A 14,047-nucleotide genomic window follows, 5' to 3' on the forward strand; every position below is an offset into this window, starting at 1 on the left:
GGTGTATGGGGTGAATTTTTAATTCAGAAAAGTGAGTGGAGCAGGCACTTATGTTGGTAACAACAAGATATGAAGTGAATAGAAAAGTGCCAGAAGACAATAGAGAATAAAAAATTTTTCGCGGCGGTGGTGGGGTTCGAACCTGCGACCTTATTGGTACGACAACTCCGCCTGGCAGGTGAGAGCGTGGCTCTACCGTGTGAGCTATCCACGAACACAAAAATATTCGTTTCAAACCCAAAGTCATTACTAGATCCCTCATCTCACCCACTTCTTGAGACCGCCGATTCGTTCGTACACCACCATCGCGAATAATTTTGACCAGCAGTTAAGCTTAATAGCCAATATTCTCAACACAAACATATAACATAGAAACGATTGAGACATTGAGTATGCTCCGGTGTATGGGGTGAATTTTTAATTCAGAAAAGTGAGTGGAGCAGGCACTTATGTTGGTAACAACAAGATATGAAGTGAATAGAAAAGTGCCAGAAGACAATAGAGAATAAAAAATTTTTCGCGGCGGTGGTGGGGTTCGAACCTGCGACCTTATTGGTACGACAACTCCGCCTGGCAGGTGAGAGCGTGGCTCTACCGTGTGAGCTATCCACGAACACAAAATATTCGTTTCAAACCCAAAGTCATTACTAGATCCCTCTCTCACCCACTTCTTGAGACCGCCGATTCGTTCGTACACCACCATCGCGAATAATTTTGACCAGCAGTTAAGCTTAATAGCCAATATTCTCAACACAAACATATAACATAGAATCGATTGAGACAATTGGTTATGCTCGGTGTATGGGGTGGAATTTTTAATTCAGAAATGTGGTGGTACAGGCATTAATGTTGGTATCACCAAGATATTGAAGTGAATAAAACGTGCCAGAAGACAATAGAGAATATAAAATTTTTGCGGCGGTGGTGGGTTCAGAACCTGCACCATTATTGGTACGACAACTCCGCCTGGCAGGTGAGAGTCGGCTCTACAGTGTGAGCTATCCACGAACAAAATATTTCGTTTCAAACCCAAAGTCATTACTAGATTCCCTCTCTCACCACTTCTGAGACCGCCATTCGTTTCGTACACCCATCGCGAATAATTTGACCAGCAGTTAAGCTAAGCCAATATCTCAACACAACATATAACATAGACGATGAGACATTTTATGCCTATTGTTTTGGCACTTTTCTATTTCATTCATAATCTTGTTGTTACAACATAGTGCTGCTCCACATTTATGAATTAAAAATTCCAGAAACAAAGGAGCATAAAAGTTAATCTTTTCATGTAGGTGGTGTGTCAGAATATGCTATAGCCTTATTGGTCAAAATATCCGCGATGGAGGTGAGAGGTCGGCTCTACGTGTGAGTATCCACGAACACATAAATATTTGTTTAAACGAATATTTTTAGTATCTCGATCTCTCACACGTAGAGCCGACGCTCTCACCACCAGCGGAATTTTGCCAGTACTAAGTAATAGCCAGATGTTCAACACCATAACACGATCGTGAAATTTTTATTCTCTATTGTCTTCTGGCACTTTTCTATTCACTTCATATCTTGTTGTTACCAACATAAGTGCCTGCTCCACTCACTTTTCTGAATTAAAAATTCACCCCATACACCGGAGCATACTCAATGTCTCAATCGTTTCTATGTTATATGTTTGTGTTGAGAATATTGGCTATTAAGCTTAACTGCTGGTCAAAATTATTCGCGATGGTGGTGTACGAACGAATCGGCGGTCTCAAGAAGTGGGTGAGAGAGGGATCTAGTAATGACTTTGGGTTTGAAACGAATATTTTTGTGTTCGTGGATAGCTCACACGGTAGAGCCACGCTCTCACCTGCCAGGCGGAGTTGTCGTACCAATAAGGTCGCAGGTTCGAACCCCACCACGCCGTGAAAAATTTTTATTCTCTATTGTCTTCTGGCACTTTTCTATTCACTTCATATCTTGTTGTTACCAACATAAGTGCCTGCTCCACTCACTTTTCTGAATTAAAAATTCACCCCATACACCGGAGCATACTCAATGTCTCAATCGTTTCTATGTTATATGTTTGTGTTGAGAATATTGGCTATTAAGCTTAACTGCTGGTCAAAATTATTCGCGATGGTGGTGTACGAACGAATTGGCGGTCTCAAGAAGTGGGTGAGAGAGGGATCTAGTAATGACTTTGGGTTTGAAACGAATATTTTTGTGTTCGTGGATAGCTCACACGGTAGAGCCACGCTCTCACCTGCCAGGCGGAGTTGTCGTACCAATAAGGTCGCAGGTTCGAACCCACCACCGCCGTGAAAAATTTTTATTCTCTATTGTCTTCTGGCACTTTTCTATTCACTTCATATCTTGTTGTTACCAACATAAGTGCCTGCTCCACTCACTTTTCTGAATTAAAAGCAGGTTTGGGACTTTTGTTAATCGATATTTGGAGTAAAAGATTTCAGACCGAAATGGGGAAAAAATAGTGTATTGTCAAGAGTACGGCACAGTTGATTATGCATCCTTTTTCAGATTCTATTCAGTTCACCGATGGGTGGAGTCTTTTGACCTCTCATGGTGAGCGGAGAGGTCACTAGTGCTGTGTCTTTTCTCCCCCTATATTTGTTTCCCTTTCCACATCTTTGTTCTGGATTAATATATCTCTATTTTTCCTGGTCTTGCAGGGATCCTTAGCTGAGAGAGAGAGAGGCAGTTAAATATGTAGTTCTTTTTTTTTTTTATTTGAAAGATAATATTTCTTTTCTTTGTGAATCAACTCTTTGTTATGTACTCTTTAACGTTTTAAGTTATGAATATATTGTATTTTGTAAACATTTGAGTGTATCCCTTTTTGGTGGGATCCTTTGTTCGTGCCTAGATGGGACTTTTAGGTAAATGTCAAAAAGAGGCACATTGATAGATCGCTAACGGAATTTTCTGTTCCCTATTTGAAGTAGTCCCCTTTGCCTTACTTTTTCTTTGGTGCTTTTAACTTCAGATCTACAGCTTTTCACTCATAATCTCCCTTTTTACTGCCGTTGAAAATTACTTAAAAGTGTTTCTAGTGCTGTAAAACACCTAAAAACATTCAAACACAAACATCAGTAAGTCATCATCTGATCACCGATAAATCTTTTCTTAATTTGGAATAAAATCCTATAAAGATATATTGCTATCTTTTTCTCTTCATAACTTGATAAAAGTATGTGGACACTTACTATCGGACCTAGTGAATGTGGTTTTGAACACATTGCGGGCAGCCTTTTCAACTTTTCTTAACCTATATATATAATCAGAATTTGGGTATGACTTTATTATGGTGACCATTGCTTTATTTTTAAAAATGAATTTTGTTTTTAACCCTTGGCAGCAAGACTGCTTGACTTGAAATGTTTATCTTTCTTCAATATAATGTATGCAGATATGTCTCTATAGACCCAAGTATTTTCACCAAGAGAGCAGTAGCATTAATTTGAGAAGGGTTCTATTCCTTTTATGTGATAACGGTAATGTATTCTTTCATGTTAAAGTAAACTCAAGCTCCATAAGCAAAGAATTAAGATAGTTACCAGTTAAAAGTAATTATGATATAGTTGTGCATTTCACTTCTACAAATTTTGAATTTGTCTTCTTATGTAATTGGCAAATTTGCGCGATCGTACGAGGTGGTGCCATATTATTTCTAGTATACAGTGGAACCTCTGTACAACAGCTCCGGTTATAACAAGAGTTTTTTGGGTTTTTTAAATCCCACTTTTTTCTCTGTCTTAGCCTTTAGTCAAAATTTACCAGCAATGTCTTTTAAGAGCCTAACAGGGTGCCGCTTAATATCTCCAAATACAATGCAATGGCCCGCATGAAGCTAAGGAAAGCCTTCAACTAAAGGCATCAAAGAGCTAGGTGAATACTTTTTAATACTAATTACTACTATACTACATCATTTTTAATATAACGGTGGGCCTTGCTGCAGGCAGACTGGGTAACACAAAACATTCACACACAATGTGGTCAGTTTGAAATTGTTTGTGAGAGACTCCAAAATGGCGAGATATGATATTACGGCAGGGCTGTTTTTCTTTAATTTGGCTATAACAGGGATTTTAGTCTGGTTTCACAACTACTGTATACTGAAGTTCCGCTTTATGTGCACACCATCTATCTCTCTAACCATGATAATCTTACTCTTTAGAAGCTCATGAAAGCATTAATCTATTTAGATTTTAATACCTCTGAAAAGAAAAAGAAACACGATCATTTCATTTTTGTAAAATTTATTGCATTTTCGGATGTGGAATTGAAGGGTGAAGCTTTCTGGCATTTAGCTAGTCATTGTAAAAGATAATCACTGATTTTAAGATAATAATTTTACTCATTCTCATGAACTTGTATCACTGGTTTACTTACAGACATTGCATTGGCAAATATAACAAAGTAATTTTCTAAATAAAGGATTGATAGTTTTTCTGGTGACATAATATGCACAATTCAGTAAATGGGAATATTACAGTCCTATTTCATTTTATATGTTATTGATAGATACAAAATGATATTTTTAGAATATTACCAAAAGAAACAACAAATGAGACAATAATTGTGGGCAGCAAATAGATGTCTCATTTAAAGTCCATTAGTTGTGTGTAATTTTTGTATTATAGAATGATATGGTTTTATTTACAATGAATCAATAAATGAAAATTTATGAAATGTAGTAACCCTGACTTATTGTTTATATTTGATGGGACTGTTTACATACAATATTGGTTTCTACCTCTGACCTTGGTCTTAAAGTGGCTGATAGATTGCTCTCGGAGTTAGTTCTGTTCTGTTTGAACATCACCCATGTCTTACTTTTTCTTGGGTGCATATGACTAGATGTAAAATCTTTCACTCAAGCAATATCTTCCTTTTTACTTGTGCTAAAATAACCTGATATTGTTGCAATGTGGCTCAGCAGTTTGGTCTTTGTTTTGTATGTACCCAGAAGGTACCGAGTTCAGTCACCCCGGCTAAGCTCTGTTACTTTGAGCAATCAAGTCACCTCGCCCAAGCTCATTTCTCTGCACTGCATTGTGGTCGATGCCTGAGGTTATTTTAGTGTTCCCTTTGAATGACCCAAAGAAGAGTTTACCCTTTTGGGTATTTATTTATTTAGAAACTTAACCAGTTCCCCTATGTCTTACTTTTTCTTCGATGCTTTAATCGTAATTCTAGAACTTTTTACTATCCCATTTTCTTCCTTTTTACTGGCGCTGATATAACCTAAATGTGTTGCAAGCGTCGTAAAACCTTTAAAAACAAACTTAAGCAATAAAACAAATATAGGGTCAGATGAAATATAACTATTATTTTTGAATAGATTATCCATCAAAATTGGACATTTGTTGTGGTTTCTTTTGTAATAGTATTGTACACAATAAGATTTTTTTTTTCCTTCTAGTTTATCTATCAATGGTCCACTACTTAATATAAAAATGTTGAGTGTGTGTGTGTGTGTGTTTATGTCTTCAGTCTCCGGTTTCTACTTAGTTTTGGCTCGTTCTCGTCTCTGACAAACAAGCACGGGGCAATGGGCATGGTGAAGGATGTAATCAGAGACCGAACCAATCAGCGTGCGTTTTACAGGACCTAGACCACGTGACCCAGTGATGATGCAATCTGCTTGATGGTCAATGGCTGCCCTCACTTTACTCGGTCCTGCTTCTCCTGTCAGTCGTAGTAGTTTGGCATTTACCTATAAAGATCGAGTACGATAATATCCATGCTAGAATTACGTTATTTAGAAAGTGGTCCTTCAGAGTTCTAAGACTCATTGAGTCTAGGATATTTCACTAGAACGCTAGTATATCACAAAATACTTAGAAAAGTACAGATAGGTAGAATGAGGAGTCAGAAAAAATTCAAATTAATAAAAATGACATTCTAGTAGGTGTATAATTCAAATTTCCATTTTATATAGTGCAGTTGGAATCATTAAAAGAAAGAATACAAGCACTCGTATGTATGATATTCATCAGTTGTCATCACCACCCTAGTCGAGTAGAGTTCAATGTGAAGAGCCTCCCACTTCCAAATTCTTCTTCGTAGTCATTGTCTTGATGATATTAATAATACAAACCAAATGTTATGAGAAATTATTGCTAGATACTCCAATAAGAGGTGGCATGGGTTATTGGTGTTAATGTCGCTCAGCTATAAATTCTCTGAAATTTGAAAACTTAACAGCTCCAGTACTGACATACTCTGGAAAAACACACATTTCAAAATTTGGCCATAAAACTCGTCCTTCATATATCGATCGATTTAAATGACTCTCATCTTGGCGAAAACTCTCAAACCCAGGACTTTGGTGAAGTCCCGGGTTTAAGAGTTTTTACCAAGGTGAGAGTCATTTAAATCGAATGATATTTGAAGGACGAGTTTTCTGGCCAAATTTTTTAATATGTGTTTTTCCAGAGTACAGCAGAGTAGTCCTGTCTGGGGCATTGTTTTATAATCAGACAAGGGACGTGAATTTATCGGTTTATGAGAGAATTTTTTGTTCATCCCCATTATAGGCTAAGTCATTCTCTGGTTTTTGTTAAAGTGCTTATTTTGGAACCATCTGTATCCTTTTTTGTAGGTAGATTCTATAGCAATAACAGTTTGGGACTTTTAGGTGGTTTCTGTTTAAATACAAGGATATATCGCTTGTTGGATCCACTCTGATCTCTGTTAAACTTGTCTCCTTTGTCTTGTGATTTTTGCACTACTAGTTATCTTGATCTAAGTCTTATTGATTATTCTATTATCTTCATTTTTACTGATGATGAAATAACTTCATAGTCTTGCAAGTGAATAAACTGATTCAATCCTAGAGATTTTTTCTACTTTTCGAAATTGGAAAGAATGTATTAAAAAATGAGCATGTACATAGATAGCTTTATTCAACAACCATTAACATGTAAAAACTAAAACAAACATTAGCTTTGATACTGCGCCTATAATTTGTATCAGAAAAAATGTAATAAATAGGTATGGGGTAAAAGTAATCCGGGTAAACTACGGATATAGTCGGTGTTAGGGTTGAGCGAGTTAACCGTGTCATGGTCTCAAGTGAGTAAAGAGCTACTCGACTATGCATAAAGATATATGTAGAATGAGGCCCCAGAATTTACTAGTTACTATAAATGAAAAAACAATTAACGATTTGTTTACAATGAAATAAAAATAATGATGAAATTTAATTAAAAGAGATAAACAGTGATCGTGGCAGTTACAAATAGAGATATGAATATTTTACGTAACTTATGATAATATGTCAGGTTCATAAGTTTACGTTTCCAGGCAGTTGATGGGCTTGGATGATCTATTCCTCTGATAACAGGATCGGACTCGTAAAATTCCACTTCCAGGCAATTGGTAAGAAGTTATTGTGTAGTCCTTTGACAGCGGGCTTGGGTTTGATCCTTGAAGATTATACAATCAAAGTTAAAAGCTCCGGCGTCTTAATGGTGTAGATATAATATCTACAAAGTCCCAAAAGATAAAAATCTTCCAGTATATATATAGGAATAGAGCGACTGGCCGTCCGGCATAGATTGTGGAGAGAAAGTGAGTGTCAAATGTTAGACCTATCAGCTTTTATAATAAGTGGCTGCGTGACAGAATGTAGAACGAAAAGTATTCACTAATTAGAAATTAATTCGAGGGAAGGCTATAAAAGGAAAGACGATCTAATATTAGAAGGTAAAGTTTATCTAAGCCTACCGAAATATAACTGGAGTGAGATGAATTCAGTTCTTAATAAAATAAAATTTAATAAGATAATTGTGAACAACCTTTACTGTGACACCCCCCACCCACGTTTAAAATATACTCTTTAACCATTATGGGAAAGATAGATTTTACAAACGGAAGTAAATTTACTATCATGATACTCTAGCATTAATCCATTGTTATGATTTGTGCTACAATTAAATTATTTATTAACTAGACATGGAAATGTTTATATTAACGTAGGTATATGAATGGGTGACAATAACAATGAAAGATTGTGATTACAAATCATTGTGATGAACAACATGATGGCAATGTGATTACAAATCATTGTGATAAACAATAGTGATGGCAATGAAGCATGATTTAAGTCGATGATATGAAGGTAATTTACTGAATGAAATGAATGAAAATGTAAATGGAATATTGACATTTCAATTATTAATCATAAATGAGTGAAAATTCATAACAATAATAGATAAAGAGAAGATTTCCCAAATCATGAATGGGTATGGTATATATATCCAAACAATACTCAATGTTACATTAAGTTGGGTCATCATGTTTACAAATAAAATTATCGAATTTGTGCGTTCTGATTTGGCATAGTTTGCGAGGTAACTAACAGTATGCATGGGAGGTTAAGTTATACCCTTCTCACGTGTTTACACTAATCGAGAAAGTAGGTCGGCGTGAATATTTTCACAGCCTGGTATGTGAGAGATACTGAAAGTGTAATTTTGCAAAAATAGACTCCACCTTAGTACTCTACTATTATTCATTTTGTTATTTCTTATGTACGTGAGTGGTTTATGGTCTGTTTCGACCACAAACTCTTTTAGCAGTAGATATCTGCTGAATGTCTTTAAAGCAAAGACGATGGCCAGTCCTTCACGCTCTATTACAGAGTATCGTGATTCTCTGTCCAATAATTTTCTGCTTGCATATAAGCAAGGCATTAGAGTTCCCTCATGTTCCTGTAATAGTACACCTGCGATGCCCTTATCAGAACGCGTCAGTTCTTACAACAAATTCTTTTGATATGTCGGGTAATTTAAGAATTGGTTCTGAACAGAGTAATGCCTTTAATTGGTTAAAGCTATTCTGACACACTTCTGTCCAAACAATTTTGTTCGGTGACCCATTCTTTGTCAGATTTGTTAGCGGTGTCGCGATGTGCGCGAAGTTGTAAATGTATTTCCTGTAAAAATTTAGGAGCTCAAGTACTTTGCGTACTTCTTTTTTTGTCTTAGGTGGTTGCAATTGTGCGATTTTTGTTTGTTTTTCTGTCTCGGGTGTCTGTGTCCCATGACCAACGGTATGATCAATCCTGCATTTGAAGCTTCGATATTAGTAAACATAGGTTGCGACACTGTGTCTCTATCAAAATACTTTTTTAGCATATTTGCATGGAATGTCTTTGTTGTGTTGTTAATTTTAATCTCGTAATTAACATTAGATTTTACTGCTGTTATTTTGAATGGTCCTTTCCATGTAGCTAAAAGTTTACTCGAGTCATCGGGTAAGAGTATTAGTACTTTGTCACCAATCTCAAATTTTCTTGACTTGCTTTTTCGATCGGAGTATTCCTTGTATTTCTCTGCTTTTTTTAGTGACGGATTCCTGTGCTAGCTTACACGTGTCCTCTATTCTGTCTTTCAGGTTTCTTACATATTCGTAAGCAAACATAATTTCGTTATTGTCCTCCTCATTCCCTTTACAAATGTCGGCTACTATATTGATCGGGCCGCGAGGTGATCGTCCATACATCAACTCAAATGGGGAGTAGCCTGTAGATTCTTGGGGTATTTCTCTATATGCAAAAATAGGATTGCTGGTAAGTATCTGTCCCAATCATCTGGTTTTTCTGCTGACACTTTTCTTATATTCTTTAGAGTGCCATTAAATCTTTCACAAAGACCATTTGCTTGGGGGTGGTAGGGAGTTGTGAATGAGTGTTGGATTCCCATGAGTTTCATGGTTTCATGCATCATATGTGATGTAAATTGGGGTCCATTGTCCGACAGTATCTCATTTGGTATGCCTATTCTAGTAAAAATTGTCATCAATGCTTCAGCTATGTCATCCGATGTAGTTGATTTCAATGCTATCGCTTCTGGCCACCTGGTTGCGTAATCGACTAGTGTTAGTATGTGTGTATGGTTTCTATCTGATTTTGTTAAAGGGCCTATAATGTCAATTGCAACTTTTTGAAAAACTTTTTCAATAACTGGGGTTGTCTCTAATGGCAATCTCGGTATTCTGCCTTTTGCGACTCTTCTTTGGCATGTGTCACACGATTTCACATATTCTCGGACGTCTTTAGTAATTCCAGGCCATGTGAAATTCTCGGATATTCTCTTCAATGTGGAAGAGCTCCCAAGATGTCCAGAAGTTATTGAATCTTGCGCTATTCCAAGGATTTTGTTTCTGTAAATACTCGGCGTGACCAGTTGTTTAGCTATTTTGTTTCTTTTCCTATGTAACCTGAACAGAATATCTTTTTCAATGATGTATTCAACTTTTGATTTCGTCCCTTTGTTTGCGATATTGAAATATGATGTTAAAGTCGGGTCCTTTTTCTGTTCTTTAATGAACGTGTTCCTGTCAAATTATTGTGGTTCAAGAGAAATAGTCATTGGCTTCTCTGTTGTCTTAGTCATCTTTCTTGTTTCTGCTAGACAAGCTGTTTCTTGGGTTAATGACCATTCTTTTACATCTGTTGGGTTGTTATTAAGACCTTTTATATTGCCAACAATAACATCAGCGACGGGGTTGGGAAGTATACAGCATTCCACTATTCCTGTATAGTATGGGGTTTCTATGTACACGTTAGCTGTTTCAAAGGTTTCGACTGTGCCACTGAATGTGATGCATTGTACCGTTTTTCCAGTTTTGTCTTCGTCATTGATCAAAGATGCTTTTATTCCTACTGTACTGCATCCTGTGTCTCTCAATATTTTGCAATCAGTTCCATTAGCTTTGCCTTCACAAAAAAATAGCGATCCTGACTTGTGAGTTTGTGTTAAAAGTGACATACCTTTCACGCAATACACATTTATATTTTCTCCTGACATTACTCGTGTCTGATTATTTACACTGGTTTGGAGTGATGCATTCGCAGTTTCTTTCGGATATCCCACGATTTTGTAACATTTGTCTGCTGTGTGGCCTTTCATTCCACAATATTGACATTTAATTATAGGTTTGTTGGTTTTATTATACTCAGTATTATTGTCAGTGCTATTTCTTGTTTTGTTTTGATAGGGTCGGCTATGGTCTCTATTGAACTGTTTGTTCCATGGTTTGTTACTATGGTCATCCTGTTTCACTTGCGTGTTCCGAGTGATTGATCGGCTCGTTCTATTTGAGTACTGAACTTTAGGTGTACCTGGACTCTGAGCAGCAGCAGCGTAGTATGGTTCCTTCAATGTTCTGCTAAGGGGTGTCAATGGATGTGCGCTGTTAAAGTTTTCTGCGTAGATTTTTAATTTGTCCAAGTTTTCTGGCTTTCTCTCTTTAAAGAATGCGACTAAATCTGGGTTGCAAGCTTGATAGATTCAATTCTTCAGCGTGAGATAGTAAAGGCCTGCAAAGTCGTCTTGTTTTATGTTTGCCAACTCAAGCCACCGATTTAGAAATTGAGTAATTCGGTTCACGAATGTATTAAAGTCTTCTCCACTTTCCGGTTTTGCAGTGTGAAACCTTTCCTGGTAACCATCTTCCGTTAATCTAAATCTTTTTAGTAGAGCGTCTTTAATTTTACCATAGTCATCTGCATCTTCAGTTGTTAAGGTATAGAAAACTTTTAGCGGTTCTCCGGATAAGCAGTTAATCAAGGCTGTGGCCCATTTGCTTTCTGGCCAACAATAACCTTTAGCCTGAACTTCGAATCGGTGTAAGAAGGATTCTAGACAGTCTGAGCGTTCATCGTATGTTGGCATGCGTGGAAGTTTCACGAAAAATTCATCACTATTATTATGTTTTCTTTCATGACCGGTTTTTGTTTTTTCAATTTCCAGCATCATTTGGGTCCTTTTGGTTTCTTCTTCTGCTAAAGCTATTTGTCTTTTTAGTTCCCTTTCTTGGACTCTTTCTTCTCGTTCTTCTCTACGTATTCTTTCTTCATGTTCTTTTTCTTCTCTACGAATTCTTTCTTCATTTTCTTCTCTACGAATTCTTTCTTCATTTTCTTCTCTACGAATTCTTTCTTCATTTTCTTCTCTACGAATTCTTTCTTCATTTTCTTCTCTACGAATTCTTTCTTCATTTTCTTCTCTACGAATTCTTTCTTCATTTTCTTCTCTACGAATTCTTTCTTCTTTTTCTTCTTTTATTTTCTCTTCGCACCATGAAAATATCCTTTCCTGGGGTATTTCTATGTCCTTTGCGAGACTTAAGTATCTTTTATATGCTTCCATTTTTGCAATAAATTAGTTACGATGTTTTATATATATTATATTGACAGGATACTGTTACTGACTGTTTTATTTATTTACACTTACTGGAATGAACTGTTCTATTTTTAGAAATCTATCTCTCTCTTATTTCAACTTATTATGTATGTTGAATTTGATGCCTTTTATCGTTATATCTTATAAAGCAATGTGTCAATACAATGCGGAGTTATTATGACTTGTGTCAATAACAATGTGTCAATCGCGTGTACTCTAAACTATGTTACTACGAAAAATGTATCACCAATGTGTGTGACTCGTCGTTAGTTTGTGTACAATTATTCGCAATGACGCTAATATACTAGAGTGTGATAACAATAATATGATGCCAAAATAATCCCAAGTTATCTATCACTAAATATAACACGACGGCTAGTAGACTCCTTTTATTATTATTTAGTTTTTAAAGACTCACTTTTCAGAGCATAATATATAAGTGGTTTTCGGTAACAGTAGTATGCCAAAAATGTATTTAAAACAAATCACTATGCAAAACAAAACACGATGTCTATAGTTACTATGTGATGCCCAACTCATGTAAAAGAGAATAATGAAGGATATATTTACCAACTCAGTTCGTGGCTGGGACCTCTCTCTTGTTCAATGGTTGTTCAACAATTGTAATTAGGCATTGAAGAGTGTTTAACAGTGATGTCTGAAATACAAAACAATAAAATATCGTAAGATTTACAATAGTTACAAAATGTGTTCACAACACTTAGTGATTGGTTGATAGGTGAATGAATCGTTATGGAATGTAAACATATTGAAAACAATTCATGAATGAGGCAAACAACAAAATGAAATGAGTGATATAATAACAAAGTGGACAAGGAATGAATGAATGAATGAAAAACTGAGTGAATAGATGAATGAATGAATGGATAATGTATGAATGAAAGAATGAAGGGAGGAATAAATGTATGAATGATTGGATAAATGAGTGAATAAACGAATGAATGGATGAATGAATGAATGAATGAATGAATAAATGAATGAACAATGAATGAATGAATAATTTATAAATGAATAAATGAATGAAGGAATGAATCAATAAAATGCTATTCAATTGAATGAAAGAATGAATGGATAAATTGCTATTCCATTTAAATGAAGAAATGAAAAAGAAAAAAAAAATTATCCTGTAAATAGGGAGTTCAATTAAAATATGATCAAGTGGGGCAATTAAGAGTTTTACAATTTAAACTTTAAAGTTAGATGAAATAGATATAAGTAACTAAATAAATTCAATTCTTTATATGTGTCCCCTCCAAAATGTCATGGTCTCAAGTGAGTAAAGAGCTACTCGACTATGCATAAAGATATATGTAGAATGAGGCCCCAGAATTTACTAGTTACTATAAATGAAAAAAACAATTAACGATTTGTTTACAATGAAATAAAAATAATGATGAAATTTAATTAAAAGAGATAAACAGTGATCGTGGCAGTTACAAATAGAGATATGAATATTTTACGTAACTTATGATAATATGTCAGGTTCATAAGTTTACGTTTCCAGGCAGTTGATGGGCTTGGATGATTTATTCCTCTGATAACAGGATCGGACTCGTAAAATTCCACTTCCAGGCAATTGGTAAGAAGTTATTGTGAGGTCCTTTGACAGTGGGCTTGGGTTTGATCCTTGAAGATTATACAATCAAAGTTAAAAGCTCCGGCGTCTTAATGGTGTAGATATAATATCTACAAAGTCCCAAAAGATAAAAATCTTCCAGTATATATATAGGAATAGAGCGACTGGCCGTCCGGCATAGATTGTGGAGAGAAAGTGAGTGTCAAATGTTAGACCTATCAGCTTTTATAATAAGTGGCTACGTGACAGA

General features: G+C 35.8%; 1 protein-coding gene across 5 annotated transcripts in view; it reads right to left on the reverse strand.

Annotated features, from left to right (window-relative positions):
* Nucleotides 1–3,561: 3,561 nt before the first annotated feature.
* The window catches only part of LOC144975362 (universal stress protein Slr1101-like), a 17,918-nt gene continuing 7,432 nt past the window's right edge, over nucleotides 3,562–14,047 (reverse strand). For all 5 annotated transcript variants that reach the window (XM_078919364.1, XM_078919367.1, XM_078919365.1 and 2 more), the window contains exon 5: nucleotides 3,562–5,722. In XM_078919364.1, coding sequence (XP_078775490.1) covers nucleotides 5,510–5,722 — 213 coding nt within the window. In that variant the 3' untranslated portion in view covers nucleotides 3,562–5,509. The remainder of the gene's footprint in view (nucleotides 5,723–14,047) is intronic.

Source organism: Berghia stephanieae, chromosome 6, assembly GCF_034508935.2.
Source record: "Berghia stephanieae isolate SIO BIC M18660-M18661 chromosome 6, UCSD_Bste_1.3, whole genome shotgun sequence".
Lineage (NCBI taxonomy): Eukaryota > Metazoa > Mollusca > Gastropoda > Nudibranchia > Aeolidiidae > Berghia > Berghia stephanieae.